Here is a 16,433-nt window from a genome sequence, read left to right as displayed (position 1 = left end):
ATAAAGAATCTTTTTACTAAATCTAAATACTTACCTTCAATTTCTATTATTTCTTCTTTCATATTGTGTACATTTCCTTTGGAGAACTTTCTCATTGATGACTGGTGCTCTCATGTAAATTCTAGCCGCTCATATTAATAATCTGATAATGGTGTTCTTGTTATAGTTCGATTAAAAAAAATAAAGACTTAATAACATTTGGGAAGTATTTATGTTATAATTTTTAAGACTGTAGAAACATTTTGAACAGATATATATCTATATATATATCTGTATATCAGTATATATAGATATATAATCTACTAATAGATATCAGCATATATAGATATATAATCTAAGAGCTAAGCTTCATCATATGAAATGGATATAAATGATGATAATGTTCTGTAATGGCTTTCTGGAAATTATTTTGACCCGATATACATACGTAATTATATATACAGATATATACATATATATATACATATACATATATATATAATTGTGACTAAGATAAATTTATCAGGTCATTAAAGAAGTGAAAAAGGAGCCATGTCTCTCTATATAAGGCAAAATTGGAAGATATATAAATATGTAAATAGATATACAGATATCTATTCCCTTCATAAAAAAAAAAAATCCTACTAACTCTCTGACTCATTTAATCAGCAGCAGCAGCAAGGGTTAATTCATTTGGTCTCACAACCATCCTGTAAGATAGGTAATATTATTATACTTAATGTATATATGAAGAAGCCACATTTCATGAACAAGGTAATGGCTAATAGTTGTAGAGTCAAAATGTGTAAGGAGGCGGTCTGGCTTCAGCATAAGTCAACAATTACATAACATGCCTCTCTATTCAGGAAAATTTTTTCCTTATTATTTTGTTTCATTATGTAGGTATCCCAGCCCCTGCTCTTCCCCTTCCACTTCCTTCAGGGAAAACACAGAAACAAAACTCTGGACACAGAAATGCAATCTCTTTCAGGACACCTGGGTGGCTTAGTCAATTAAGCGTCTGACTCTGGAATTTGGTCAGTTCATGATCCTGCTGTTTGTGGGGTCGAGCCCAGCATCTGGCTCCATACTGACAGCACGAAGAGCCTGCTTGCGACTCTCCCTCTCCCTCTCTCTCTCTGCCCACCCCCCTCTCTCTAAAAATACTACATAAACTTAAAAAGAAAGGGAAATTCAATATTCTCTTCCTTTGCCTGCATTTGTGGAGTAAAAGAGAATGAAAATCTTGTTCAGGCGGCCACCCTTCATCATCAGAAATGACCTTCCAAATCTGACTTACAGAGATGGGAAAAGCATGTGTTTATGATGGCTGTGAAGCTGAGAGAAATGCTTTCTTTCCCTTCTCTTCCCTTTTCATCCATTCATATTGTAGCATGTGACAGAATCCCCTTCCTTTTTAAGTCTAAATAATATTCCATTGTAGATAGACAGATGATAGATAGATACATATATACCACATTTTGTTTTTCCATTCATCTGTCTGTAGGCCCTTTGATTGTTTCCACCTTTTGGCTATTGTTATTCATGATATTTTAACGATGTTCTTAAATTAGGATAGTGCTCTAGGGAGAACATTTCCCCTGACTAGTGGTGTTATCTGAAATCTGTCCTCTTCTTACAAACTTAGAGACACATATTTATCCTCTGGAACTTAGTAATTAGACTATTGAACTAAATAAGGCTTTATTTGATATTTTCCTCCCTAATTATTGACACCAAAAATTTTAGGCTTGTTAGGATATATTCTTGCCTTTAAAATAAATTCCTTTTTACTAATTTATATGACAGAAAGAGATAGAAAGAGAAGGAGTTGGCCACATATGTTATTGAGTGGAGAAATGAGCAGGTTGGATTTACAAAAGTAGCAAATACTTGTCATTAAAAACACATGACTACTTTTGATATATTTAGAATATGTCTATTTCACTTATCACTGAATTTGGTGGGGATTTAATTGTTATGTATTTGAGGGGTTTAGTGTTGTTCAATGATGTCCATAAATTCATAATTTGGCTGTTAGTAATGGTCACACTCAGTTCAGGTAGGTTTTTGTTGGGATGTATTTCCATACAATCATCATCCTATAATTAAAACAAACGTGTTCTTCATAAGATAAATCAGTGGCAGAATGAATGAATTATTCTCTGGTGAAGATTAATTAATATTTTTATCTATAAATTAAATCCCATGGGCAACTTAGCCCTTTCCCTGAAGCATTTATGAGTTCATTCATACATGTATATATTTTTATCATATGTAATTTTTAGTCATCTTTAGTCGCAAAGTAAAGAATGATTCTCAAGTCAGGGGGGCGTAGGTGGATGTTAGGTGAGGTGTGGGAAGCTGATATGAGAATTACAAAACAATCCTCTTTCTTTGAGAATGTTTTAATTTTCAGAGGTAGCCATGTCTGTCTTGCTTGGTTTCATTTTCCTCTTGTTCTTCTTTGAATTCCTAAATTCATCTCAATAAGGAGATGATAGAAAACAAAATCATAAAGACCCCTCCATTCAGAAAGTCTCCCCAAACATAAATCTTCTCCAACTTCTTAGAAAAAAATTACATACCATTGGCAACTTCATGGTGGGGGCTTTATTGATGTCTCCTGAATATCCTCAGGACCTATTATTTTCATGCTATTGTGTCAACTCAAGCCACAGATTATCAGTATACAAGTTTAAACATTCAACCTTTTATGAATAGGATGGAAAGCAATTTATTAACCTGAGTTTTAAAGACTAGTATAAATGGACAATGTTAACTGGTAGATTGTTGTCTTTTATTTATTAAAGAAAATATTCATTGTGGTCATTATTTAAATAAATCCTTTTTTGCTTCAGTCCACTCTCGGTTCAGGATAAGAATGGATGTGATTGAGTCATGGTTTGGTCAGGATATGCTTCAAATGGCAAATCACGAGTTAATGAAAAGTTTTTTTTTTAATTTTGTCTGCTTACTAGCTCCTTGAAAGACTAGGTTTCTAAAACATTCCAATCAAAAGTACAATAAATTGTTTATTTACAATGTTTCTCTTAATTCTTTACCCACAAGATTTCAAGTTGTGTAAGTCAAACTAGAATCCTTTCTCTACCTTCTAGTCTGTGTGGTCTGCAAGCTAGGCTGGTGTTCATAAATAACCAAAGCTGCCTGCTTTTCCCTAGAAGAAACCTTTACCTATTAACTTCATAGCTGAAGATCATAGCTGAGATCATAGTTCAGGTTATGATCTCGCGGTTTGTGAGTTCGAGCCCTGCGTTGGGCTCTGTGCTGACAGCTCGGAGCCTGGAGCCTGTTTTGGATTCTGTGTCTCCTTCTCTCTCTGCCCCTTCCCCACTCATGCTCTGTCTCTCTCTGTCTCTCAAAAATGAATAAACTTTAAAAAAAAATTAAAAAGAAAAAAAAAGAAAAAGAAAACCCAAAGAATCAATACAAGCTTTTTTCAGTACATGTTGCCGCACAAAAGAAACGGTGTTATTACCCTTAAAGAGAATCCCAAATGCAGTCTTCTATTTGTAGGGTTACGACCCCATGGAAAGCTAAACACTTCAAAGTAACTGCTCTCCATCCACCATAATCAGTCTGGAAAGGTAAAAAGGACTTCTAGATTTAAGCAAAATGTTTGTCTGGGATCATTACTTTTGCCTTTATACTGCCTGTCACTATTTTATCTTGCTTAATTTTCTAGTTTTAAAGTTATGTTTTCCAATAATTTTGTTTTAAAGTTTCAATTTACATTTTTAACATCCCTTAATAAGCTTATTTCATCAGTAGCATAAACCTAATTATGAGTCACACCAGGGGCTCTTTTGCTGTGGATAGTTCTTTCAGTTTATACTGGATCAAAGATTTCTGGGCCATGAGCAATCTGCTGGTCTGCTTTTTGCCTGCTCAACTCTTTTAGTCATGAGATTGTTTTACTATTTAGAAATTTAAAAGATCTCTGCAGGCAACGCTGTGATTAATCCTCATAAGCGATATCTATATCTATCATCTATCTATTATCTATGTATGTATCTACTACCTATCTATTATCTATCTACCATTTTTTTTTCCAAAGCCCGGTGTATGTATAGATGATGGTACTTTTTTCCTGCCTCATACACGCAATCCTCAACCATCGTGCAGCCAGTGTTTATTGACAGACTATTTAACTGCTTCTGTTGAATTTAGTCATTCTCTGTATTTAGGATAGTCAGTGGATTTGCATAAGAAATCTAACCACATATATTTTAGACCACTTGAGTTTCTGTTCATTTATGTTTTAATATTTTTCCCTCTGTACTTCAGTTTGGATGGTTTCTTGTGTTCTGCCTCCAAGTACATTGATGTTAATGTCTAGGGTCCCAATGTCTGTTAAACCCAATCTAGTTCATTTTTATTCATTTCTTGTGTATTTTTGTTCTATTTAATGGGTTTTTTGAGATTTGCAATGAATTTATTCACTATGGTCATTTTGTCTTTTACAATCTCGAATAGGGTTAAATAGCTATTTTAGTCATTGGTTGCTAATTCAACATCTATGTCATCTCTGTTTTATTGTCTTTGTTCATTGGATTTTTACTCACGTATTGGTCCTAGATGCCTAGTTTTTGTTGTTGTTCATTTTTTTATGCTGGGCTGATATGTTATGAACAGATTTTGTTGTCTTCCATTAAAGAGCATTGACCTCTGTTCTGACATGGAGTTATTTATATCAAGGATTTTTTTTAAGGCTTTGTGAGAGTGTGTCTAGATTACCCTTACTCTCCTGGATGCAGTCTTTGTTAGGTTCAGACAAATGCTCAGATGTTTAATGAGAACTGTTCTCTTTGGCTGGTCAGAATTCTCCACAACTGGGTAAAATCTGGAATCTCTGTTCAGCTTATAAAGCTTTCTAATGGTTGTTCACTGGTGGCCTTGAAAAAACTATGCTTTGCAAGCACTACATGGTATTCAACCCAAGATTTAAGAGAAACCCTATGTTGACTTTTAAAATGGCATCTCTGGGAGAGGAGGGGAAGATGGCGGCATAGCAGGGCACTGGGCTCACCTCCTCCTGCTGATCGTTTAGATTCCACCCACATCTGCCTAAATAACCCAGAAACCTGCCAGAAGACTAGCAGAGGACTCTCTGGAGCCAAGCGTAGACAAGAGGCCCACGGAAGAGGGTAGGAAGGGCAGAGAGGTGCCGAAACTCCAAAGGGAACCAGTTCCCATCACTCAACTTGCTTATACTGTGCAAACGCCCAATGCTATACTTCTGTGGATCCATCCCTCCGACCGGCCTGCCTCCATCCTGATGCTGCAGGAACCCTCCTGGAGGGGACACCGACAGCAAAGCGAGCTGAGTCTGCCCCTCCTGCCCCTGTGCACCTTGCAGATCCACTCCGGCTAATACGCCAGATCCCATCGAAGCAGCACCACAAGGCTGGCAGTGTGTAAGTAGCCCAGACAAGGGCCACACCACTCCACAGTGAGTCCTGCCCCTGGGAGAGGGGAAGATAAGGTACACACCAGTCTGACTGTGGCCCCAGCGGTGGGGTGGAGGCAGACATCGGATCTGATTGTTGCCCCACTCACCAACACAAGTTACTTTGCACAGCACAGAGGAAGTGTCCTGCAGTTTGGAGCCACCTCAGAGACTACCCAAAATGATGAAACGGAAGAATTTTCCTCAAAACAAACTCCAGGAAGTAGCAACAGCTAACAAATTGATCAAAAACGATTTACAATATAATGGAACAAGAATTTACAATATAGTCATAAAATTAATTGCTGGGCTTGAAAAAGCATAGAGGACAGCAGAAAATCTATTGCTACAGAGATCAAGGGACTAAGAAATAGTCATGAGGAGCTAAAAATGCTATAAATGAGGTGCAAAATAAAATGGAGGTGGCCATAGACAGATTGAAGAAGCAGAGGAGAGAATAGGTGAATTAGAAGATACAATTATAGAAAAAGAGGAAGCTAAGAAAAAGACAGATAAAAAAATCCAGGAGTACTAAGAGAACTAAATCAACAGAACTAAGTGATGCAATCAAACAGAATGATATCTGTATCATAGGAATTTCAGAAGAAGAGACATAGAAAGGGGCTGAAGGTGTACTTGAAAAAATCATAGCTGAGAACTTCCCTGATCTGGGGAAGGAAACAGGTATTAAAATCCAAGAGGCACAGAGAACTCCAATCAGACGTAACTTAAATCAATCTTCTGTACGACATATCATAGTGAAACTGGCAAAATACAAGGATAAAGAGAAAATTCTGAAAGCAGCTAGTAATAAACACAATCTAACTTACAAAGGGAGACCCACAGGACTAGTGGCAGACATATCTACTGAAACTCGGCAGGCCAGAAAGGAATGGCAGATTTCTTCAATGTGATGAAAAGAAAAAATATGCAGCCGAGAATCCTTTATCCAGCAAGTCTGTCATTCAGAATAGAAGGAGAGATACAGGTCTTCCCAAACAAACAAAAACTGAAGGAATTCATCACCACTAAACCAGCCCTACAAGAGATCCTAAGGAGGATTCTGTGAGTGAAATGTTGAAAGGACCACAAAGTACCAGAGACATCACTACGAGCATGAAACCTACAGACATCACAATGACTCTAAACCCATATCTTTCTATAATAACATTGAATGTCAATGGACTAAATGCTCCAACCAAAAGACATAGGGTATCAGAATGGATAAAAAAACAAGACCCGTCTATTTGGTGTCTACAATAGACTCATTTTAGACCTGAGGACATCTTCAGATTGAAAGTGAGGGAATGGAGAACTATCTATCATGCTACTGGAAGTCAAAAGAAAGCTGGAGTAGCCATATTTATATCAGACAAACTAGACTTTAAATTAAAGGCTGTAACAAGAGATGAAGAAGGGCATTATATAATAATTATAGGGTCTATACATCAGGAAGAGCTAACAATTATAAATGTCTATGTGTCAAATACGTGAGCCCCCAAATATATAAAACAATCACAAACATAAGTAACCTTATTGATAAGAATGTGGTAATTGCAGGGGACTTTAATACCCCACTTACAACAATGGATAGATCATCTAGACACAGATGAATAAATCAACAAGGGCCCTGAATGATACGTTGGATCAGATGGACTTGACAGATATATTTAGAACTCTGCATCCCAAAGCAACAGAAAATACTTTCTTCTGGAGTGCACATGGAACATTCTCCAAGATAGATCACATACTGGATCACAAAACAGCCCTTCATAAGTATACAAGAATTGAGATCATACCATGCACATTCAGACCACAATGCTGTGAAACTTGAAATCAGCCACAGGAAAAAGTCTGGAAACCTTCAAAGGAGGTTAAAGAACACCCTACTAAAGAATGAATGGGTCAACCAGGCAATTACAGAAGAAATGAAAAAATATATGGAAACAAATGAAAATGAAAATACAACAATCCAAATGCTTTGGGAGGCAGTGAAGGCAGTCCTGAGAGGAAAATACATTGCAATCCAGGCCTATCTCAAGAAACAAGAAAGATCCCAAATACAAAATCTAACAGCACACCTAAAGGAAATAGAAGCAGAACAGCAAAGACACCCCAACCCCAGCAGAAGAAGAGAAATAATAAGGATCAGAGCAGAAATAAACAATATAGAATCTAAAAAAAACTGTAGAGCAGATCAATGAAACCAAGAGTTGGTTTTTTGAAAAAACAAACAAAATTGATAAACCTCTAGCCAGGCTTCTCAAGAAAAAAGGGAGAGGACCGGAATAGATAAAATCATGAATGAAAATGGAATTGTTACAAACAATTCCTCAGAAATACAGGCAAATACCAGGGAATACTATGAAAGATTATATGCCAACAAACTGGACAACGTGGAAGGAATGGACAAATTCCTAAACATCCACATGCTTCCAAAACCCAAACAGGAAGAAATAGAAAACTTGAACAGACCCATAACCACCGAAGAAATTGAATCAGTTGTCAAAATCTCCCAAGAAATAAGAGTCCAGGACCAGATGGCTTCCCTGAGGAATTCTACCAGACATTTAAAGCAGAGATGATACCTATCCTTCTCAAGCTATTCCAAAAAATAGAAAGGGAAGGAAAACTTCCAGACTCATTCTATGAAGCCAGCATTACTTTGATTCCTAAACCAGAGACCCAGTAGAAAAAGAGAACTACAGGCCAATATCCCTGATGAATATGGATGCAAAAATTCTCAATAAGATACTAGCAAATCGAATTCAACAGCATATAGAAAGAATTATTCACCCTGATCAAGTGGGATTCATTCCTGGGATGCAGGGCTGGTTCAACATTCGCAAATTAATCAGTGTGATACATCACATTAATAAAAGAAAATAAAAGAACCATATGATCCTGTCAGTCGATGCAGAAAAAGCATCTGACAAAATTCAGCATTCTTTCTTAATAAAAACCCTCGAGAAAGTCGGGATAGAAGGAACATACTTAACCATCATAAAAGCCATTTCTGAAGAGCCCACAGCTAACATCATCCTCAATGGGGAAAAACTGAGAGCTTTCCTCCTGAGATCAGGAATACAACAGGGATGTCCATTCTCACTGCTGTTGTTTAACATAGTGTTGGAAGTGCTAGCATCAGCAACCAGACAACAAAAGGAAATCAAAGGCATCAAAATTGACAAAGATGAAGCCAACCTTTCACTTTTTGCAGATGACATGATACTATACATGGAAAACCCGATAGACTCCACTAAAAGTCTGCTAGAGCTGATACATGAGTTCAGCCAAGTCGCAGGATACAAAATTAATGTACAGAAATCAGTCACATTCTTATACACTAATAATGAAGCAACAGAAAGACAAGTAAAGAAGCTGATCCCATTCACAATTGCACCAAGAGGCATAAAATACCTAGGAATAAACCTAACTAATGATGTAAAAGATATGTATGCTGAAAACTATAGGAAGTGTATGAAGGAAATTGAAGAAGATACAAAGAAATGGAAAAACATTCCATGCTCATGGATTGGAAGAATAAATATTGTTAAAATGTCAATACTACCCAAAGCAATCTACACATTCAATGCAATCCCAACCAAAATTGCACCAGCTTTCTTCTCGAAGCTGGAACAAGCAATCCTAAAATTTGTATGGAACCACAAAAGACCCCGAATAGCCAAAGTAATATTGAAGAAGAAGACCAAAGTGGAAGGCATCACAATCCCAGACTTTAGCCTCTACTACAAATCATTAAGACAGCATGGTATTGGCACAAAAACAGATACATAGAACAATGGAATAGACTAGAGACTCCAGAACTGGACCCAAAAAAGTATGGCCAACCGATCTTTGACAAAGCAGGAAAGAATATCCAATGGAAAAAAGACAGTCTCTTTAACAAATGGTGCTGGGAGAACTGGACAGCAACATGCAGAAGATTGAAACTAGACCACTTTCTCACACCATTCCCAAAAATAAACTCAAAATAGATAAAGGACCTGAATGTGAGACAGGAAATCATCAAAACCCTAGAGCAGGAAAAGATCTCTCTGACCTCAGCTGCAGCAATTTCTTACTTGACATCTCCAACGGCAAGGGAATTAAAAGCAAAAATGAACTATTGGGACCTCATGAAGATAAAAAGTTTCTGCACTGCAAAGGAAACAATCAACAAAACTAAATGGCAACCAACGGAATGGGAAAAAATATTTGCAAATGACATATCAGACAAAGGGCTAGTATCCAAAATCTATAAAGAACTCACCAATTCCACACCCGGAAAACAAATAATCCAGTGAAGAAATGGGCAGAAAACATGGATAGACACTTCTCTAAAAAAGACATCCAGATGGCCACCAGGCACATGAAAAGATGCTCAACATCACTCCTCATCAGGGAAATACAAATCAAACCACACTGAGATATCACCTCACGCCAGTCAGAGTGGCTAAAATGAACAAATCGTGAGACTATAGACGCTGGAGAGGATAGGAGAAACGGGAACCATTTTGCACTGTTGGTGGGAATGCAGACTGGTGCAGCCACTCTCGAAAACAGTGTGGAGGTTCGTCAGAAAATCAAAAACAGATCTACCCTATGACCCAGCAATAGCACTGCCAGGAATTTGCTCAAGGGATACAGGAGTGCTGATGCATAGGGGCACTTGTACCCCAATGTTTATAGCAGCACTTTCAACAATAGATGAATTATGGAAAGAGCCTAAATGTCCATCAACTGCGAATGGATAAAAAAGATGTGTTTTATATATACAATGGAATGCTACTTGGCAATGAGAAAGAATGAAATCTGGCCATTTGTAGCAACGTGGATGGAACTGGAGAGTGCTATGCTAAGTGAAATAAGTCAGGCAGAGAAAGACAGATACCATATGTTTTCACTCTTATGTGGATCCTGAGAAACTCAACTGAAGACCATGGGGGAGGGGAAGGGAAGGAAAAAAAAAGTTAGGGAGAGAGCCAAACCATAAGAGACTCTTAAAAACTGAGAATAAACTGAGGGTTGATGGGGGGTGGGAAGGATGGGAGGGTGGGTGATGGTCATTGAGGAGACACCTGTTGGGATGAGCACTGGATGTTTTATGGAAACCAATGTGACAATAAATTTCATATTAAAAAAAATAAATAAAAATAAAGAGAAAAACAAAACAAAACACAAAAAAATGGCATCTCTGTCATTCATCCTCATTTTATTCACTTTATCCACATATTCTAACCATCTCAGCAGCCCCAAACTCAGATCTCTGTTTCATTCACCCAGTGCTTTCTCTGTCTTTGGGGCCCACCCCTTTGTGATGCAGTTTGAAAATTGTTTGCAGGCAGAAAATTAGAGTCCATATGGAATTCACATCATGTTGTCCCCTTTTCTCAAAAAATAATATCACTGAGTTGTCTGTTGTTCAACTTCTAAAAATTATTGCTTTATATAGCTTGTCCAGCTTTATAGATTTTTTTTTACCAAGGGAAAGTACATCTGATGCTCTGTTATGGCCAGAGCCAGAAATTTCTAAAATTCATATTTTTAGTTTATTACATAAACAATAGAATAAGCTTATTAAACTTGTATCAAATTAAGGTTTGATTTAAAAGTGCACTAAATCTGTAGATTAACTTGAGGAGAATCGATGTATTTAAATTGACTCTTCCCATCCATTAATAGTATTTATTGGATTTTCTTTCAGGCTTTTCAATAAAGCTTAAAAGTTATATATATTAAGTCTTACCCTTCTTTTGTTGGATTGAATAAAAATAATGGTATTTTTGCTGTTGTAAACAGTATCTTCTTAAAAATTTTTTTGGTACATTGAACTGTCTGTAACTGATCTTAACTATGTGGCCATACTTTTTATTAGTTATAAAAAATTTATATGAATTTTAACTACATAGCTGAACTCTTATAATCATTTGCATCTAGACTCATATTCTCTTTATTCACAATCATATCATCTGCTCCTAGTAACAGGTTTTTTTTCCTCTTTTTGATTATTACAGCATGTATTTTTTTGCTTTTGTCTTACTGCACATTGTTCACCAGAAGTAATGGGCCTAGTTTTGAGTCTCCAATCTAAGTACTAATATTGATATTTGACAGGGGTGCCTGGATGGCTCAGTTGGTTGAGCATCCGACTTCAGCCCAAGTCATGATCTCACAGCTTGTGAGTTCGAGCCCCGCATCAGGCTCTGTACTAACAGCTCAGAGCCTGGAAACGTCTTCTGATTCTGTGTCTCCCTCTCAGTCTCTCTCTGCCTCTCCCCTGCTCATGCTCTGTCTCTCCTGTCTCAAAAATAAATAAACATTAAAAAAATATATTGATATTTGACATAAGGGCAATCTTCTATTTTGACTTAGCTTACAACTGAACATACAGATTCTGGTTTTAAGTCTTATTTATTTTCAATTTACTTTGATCTTGTAGTGTTTCTCTTACTTTTCATGTGTACAAAGTATCTACTCCATAATACTTGCAGCCGTAGACAGAGGTCTGTGAAAATAATTTTAAGGAAAAGAATTCTTTTTGACAATGATTTTTTTCTAACAAAAATTCTCTCTTCCTTAGGAATTGGTGTGCTTATGTACATACCAGATTATCACCCACAGTGATACTAGACAACCAAGTCACTTATCTTCCAAATGGGAGAGGGCCTTGTGGCTCAACCGGGAGATCCTGTCCTCAGAGGTATGTGATATTGTTTGAAAATAGCCACTGCTTGTGCTATATTCATGTATGTCCTGGAATATGTAGAGAAAGCTAATCATCCCAGGTACATACGTATAATAAGGTCAGAGTAGGGTCATTACATTAAATGAGATGCATGATCTTGGGTAAGTTAAAATGCAGATACTAATAATACATGCCTCATTGGGAGTTTTTAGAATATGTGAGACAATGCAGTAATAACCTTAGCCTACTGACAGAGTCTTCAATAAATGTTAATTCTCATGCTTATTTCCATTTTTACTATTACTATTATTTTTATTCTATAACCTGACCAATAATCCTGTCTTTTAATTCTTATGAAATTCATATACAGTTCTAAAATTTTATTGATAATTTCCCTTTCCTACCAGGTCAGAGAGAAGTCCGTAATTTGGCAAGCCACTAATTGAGATTATGCACAATAAAACGGCTAAGGAGGGCCTTTCTTTACATGTGTATTTTAATGATTCATGTTATTTAATTTTCATTTTTAAAAAAATCTATTTAGGACATTAAAAAATTGTCCTCAAATGTGGGGCTGAGTAATTGATAAGTGCTCTGAATTCGTACAGTCACAGTAGCTTATCTGAGAGTGTTTCAGAAGACCCTGAAATAAAAACTAAAATTATTATTCGGGCCATGATGGCTCATGTTATGCAAATTGTCATACAAATAACTCAGGCAATGAATCTGACACATTGGCAATCTGGAACAGTGCACAGTAAGGATTGTAAAATCAAGGTGTTTCTTACTCCCCAGAGGAATAGCTAAGGTTCATGGTCCAGAGAGCAAAGCACATCTTAGGGATTTAGGAGAGCTGAGCTCCAGTTCTGCTTTCAGTTTACTCCCTTTGTGGCAATTTCCTTGCCGACATGAGAAACAAAGAATGCATTGTTAATTCTTCAGTAATGAAAATATTACCACAGTAACCCCTATTATACTGCCCTTCTGAGTTCAAGGTGAGTTTTTTTCCTCTCTCTCTCTCTTTAAACAAATGCATATCTTTATTCTCATCTCTTATCTTTCTTTACCTTTGAATGAGTCTCTCCATTCATTCACTATTTCAGTATATATGCAATGTTTGTTACTTTTCTTTTATTATGCCTGAGGCACATATACCAGGGATCCAGTTTGCTAAAGCAGGGACATTTACTCCTATAATAATGCAACCAACTGTGTGGATTCATCCTAATAAATTCTCAAGAGTCCTTTTCCAAACAGCTGTCCTTTCTATTTGGATTTAGCTATTGGACTGGAGATAGTTCACTGGACAGAGTTTTATTTACTGAATACAATTCACTGGAATAAACACAGACAAATGATTAGCCTATTTTTTTGAGATGGAAAGAATCTTACAGCTCATTTTAAAATTGAGGAACAACCTCACACATAGTGAATTACCCTTCACATCACGGCAAGTTTCCTAAAGCCCAGTTGGTTTACAATACATTTTCTTCCACATGATCAGGGTTTACCCATGAAATTGACCATTGTCTCCACAAAGCTGCATGGGACAAACTCTAGATAATAACAGTGGAGGCTAACCCATGCAGCATGGAGTAAAATCCCACCTGGATCACTTTTAGATACAAGACTTTGAGCAAGTTTTTTCATCTCTCTCTTCCTCAGGCTCCTCATCAGCACATCAGAATAATAATATTTTCCAAATAGAATAAAATTAAACAAGATAATATATACCCATTTTATAGACCTGCTTGATAAGTATTAGCTAAATATTAAGATCATGTGGTAAGAATAAATATGACAAAATTGTATTTATGATTGACATTTACATATATAGTGCCTACAGTTCAGGACCATTCACCATTTCTATTGATTGCCATGTTAAAATGTTATAACTTCTTGATTTCCCTTGCGCAGTTTCTTTTCCAAAATATTTTCTCATGTTCCCTGTCTCTCCCCCTCTCTTTCTCTCCTTCTCTTTACCCCATCTCTCTCTCTGAGATAAATACCATATGAGAGAAATAATAAAAATTAAGCTTTTAAAACTTGAGAAAAGAGAAAGTGCAGGTTAAAAATCATATTGGTTACTATAATTTCAGTTAGATCATTGATACACGGTTTAAGTTGTTTGATGTTGATCTGAGAAAAAACAAGTCCTTTTAACTATAATGATATAAGGAATAATAAGAAATGAAATAAAATGAATTATCCTCATAAGCTGTTTAAAAATTAGAATTAAAATAATTTTTTTAAAGTTTATTTTATTTTTGAGAGAGACAGAGACAGTGCGAGTGGGGGAGGGGTAGAGAGAAAGGGAGACAGAGAATCCCAAGCAGGCTCGTGCTGCCAGCATAGAGCCAGATGAGGGACTCAAACCCATGCAACCATGAGATCATGACCTGAGCCAAAACCAGGAGTCCCGCGTTTAACGTACTGAGCCACCCAGGCACTCCTTAAAATAAGTTTTAGGGACACCTGGGTGGTTCAGTCAGTTGAGCTTCTGACTGTTTCAGGTCACGATCTTGCAGGGTTGTGCGTTGGAGCCTCGCATCAGGCTCTGTGCTGACAGCTCAGAGCCTGGAGCCTGCTTGGGATTCTGTGTCTCCTTGTCTCTTTGCCCCTCCCCTGCTCACACTCTGTTTGTCTCTCTCTCAAAAATAAATAAACGTTAAAAAAAATTTAAATAAGTTTTAGTTAAAACTTTAGTTAAAAGAATTATCAAGGGAAATGTTCTACTATGTGTAGAAGATGTAACGATAGGTATAAACTTAAAATCCCCAACAGCAGAAGTCTTGATACTTTTTAGAATGTATTTAAACAAATCTAAGTTTAACAATAATATTGATGATGAGGATTACAGTATTAACAATAATAGATACCATTTATTGAATGCTTATTATATTTGGGGCAATGTCTCCAATACTTTAACAATCCCAACTGATAATTTAATGAGAGACAAATACTTCCTCTACTCTACAGATCTCAGAAGCTCCCAAATCCTGTCTACAGGATGCAACATAAAATCGTTACCTCATTGGAATGGAAGTGCTGTCCTGGATTCAGTGGAGCAAAATGTCAGCTAAAAGGTATATTCTAATAGTAATTTTATAATAACAATTAGAAGCATAAAACTTCTGAAGAATAAGCAACTGATTCCAGTGAAGAGTTGTATTTTCCCTTTTGAACCAAAGTTAATTAACATGTAACCAAATCATTAAAACTGTTACCTCTCTAGAGCTTCCTTAGTACTGAGTTTAGCACCCTAAATCTCTTAACGAGATACCTTATATATTCTTATATTGTTATGGTAGTTTTATGGCATGAGTAAGTGGAGATCTGATTATTCACTTTTTCTTAACTGTATGCTGTGGAGACATGCCTTATTTAAATATCGGAAATCCTAATTTTATACTTTTAAATAATCATTAGAAGTGACCCTATGTGATAATAAAACTAATTTCTAGTTTTGTTGTCGTTCATTTATTTGAAATAATGTCTATGAATGAAATTCAGTTTTAAAGAATATACAAATAGGCATGGATAATTGTGGGTTTTTTCCCCTTAAATCCTCATAGAGCCATTTTATCAACTTTAATTTTAAGGATTTTCTGGTGGCAAGGCTGATCAAACACACGGTAACCTGCCGTGGCCTAACATCCATGTGGCTATTATTTTGCCTTTGGCTTTAAAACAGCCAAAAGCCTTGAACAATAAGATACGGCATCAGCATATGTATTTTAAATGAATAAATATTACGAGAAAGACCATTAGCAGTGGTGAGGAATTCAATCAGCAGCATGAGAGACTGTGATTAAAAATTAATGTAAGTGTGGAGAAACCATTATGATTCACATTTTGAAAAAAGGAAGTTGTAATACAAAAAGCTCTAGGAAACTTGCAGTTTTGCTAGGGATATTATGTATGGTTTTTCCAGCCCACCCGGTGAGAATCTGTAGGTGAATTTGACTATAAGGCTATTTGTTCTGGGTCTGGCCTGAATTTCAGAGATGATATAAAAATTTAATACATTTTTAGGGTATAATATGAATATGTACTTCATTTATAATCAAGTAAAATAAACTTTTAAATAAAATATCATCTATACAAAACGTATTTAAAAACGAGGCAATTTAGCATATTCTAAAGAAGTCCAAATATCATGCTGCTTTCAAATGATCCCTGATTTCTGCGAGGTGCACAAATATGGTAAAACATATTTGTTTTTAATCTATAAATGGCAGATGGTTAAAAGTTCTGAACAATATTTAGAATTATATTTCTAAAGTCTAACAGTAG

The 16,433-nt window shown here is 36.2% G+C and overlaps 1 protein-coding gene across 2 annotated transcripts in view; it reads left to right on the top strand.

Moving 5' to 3' along the window:
- The window catches only part of MMRN1 (multimerin 1), a 69,801-nt gene that overhangs the window by 12,382 nt on the left and 40,986 nt on the right, over positions 1-16,433 (top strand). For both annotated transcript variants that reach the window (XM_053217130.1, XM_015075760.3), the window contains exons 3-4: positions 12,033-12,152; positions 15,117-15,223. In XM_053217130.1, the coding sequence (XP_053073105.1) occupies positions 12,033-12,152; positions 15,117-15,223 (227 nt within the window). The remainder of the gene's footprint in view (positions 1-12,032; positions 12,153-15,116; positions 15,224-16,433) is intronic.

The sequence above is a fragment of the Acinonyx jubatus genome, chromosome B1 (genome assembly GCF_027475565.1).
Source record: "Acinonyx jubatus isolate Ajub_Pintada_27869175 chromosome B1, VMU_Ajub_asm_v1.0, whole genome shotgun sequence".
Taxonomy (NCBI): Eukaryota; Metazoa; Chordata; class Mammalia; order Carnivora; family Felidae; genus Acinonyx; species Acinonyx jubatus.
Note: the sequence above shows the minus strand (reverse complement) of the source record. Positions and strands in the feature narration are given on the sequence as shown.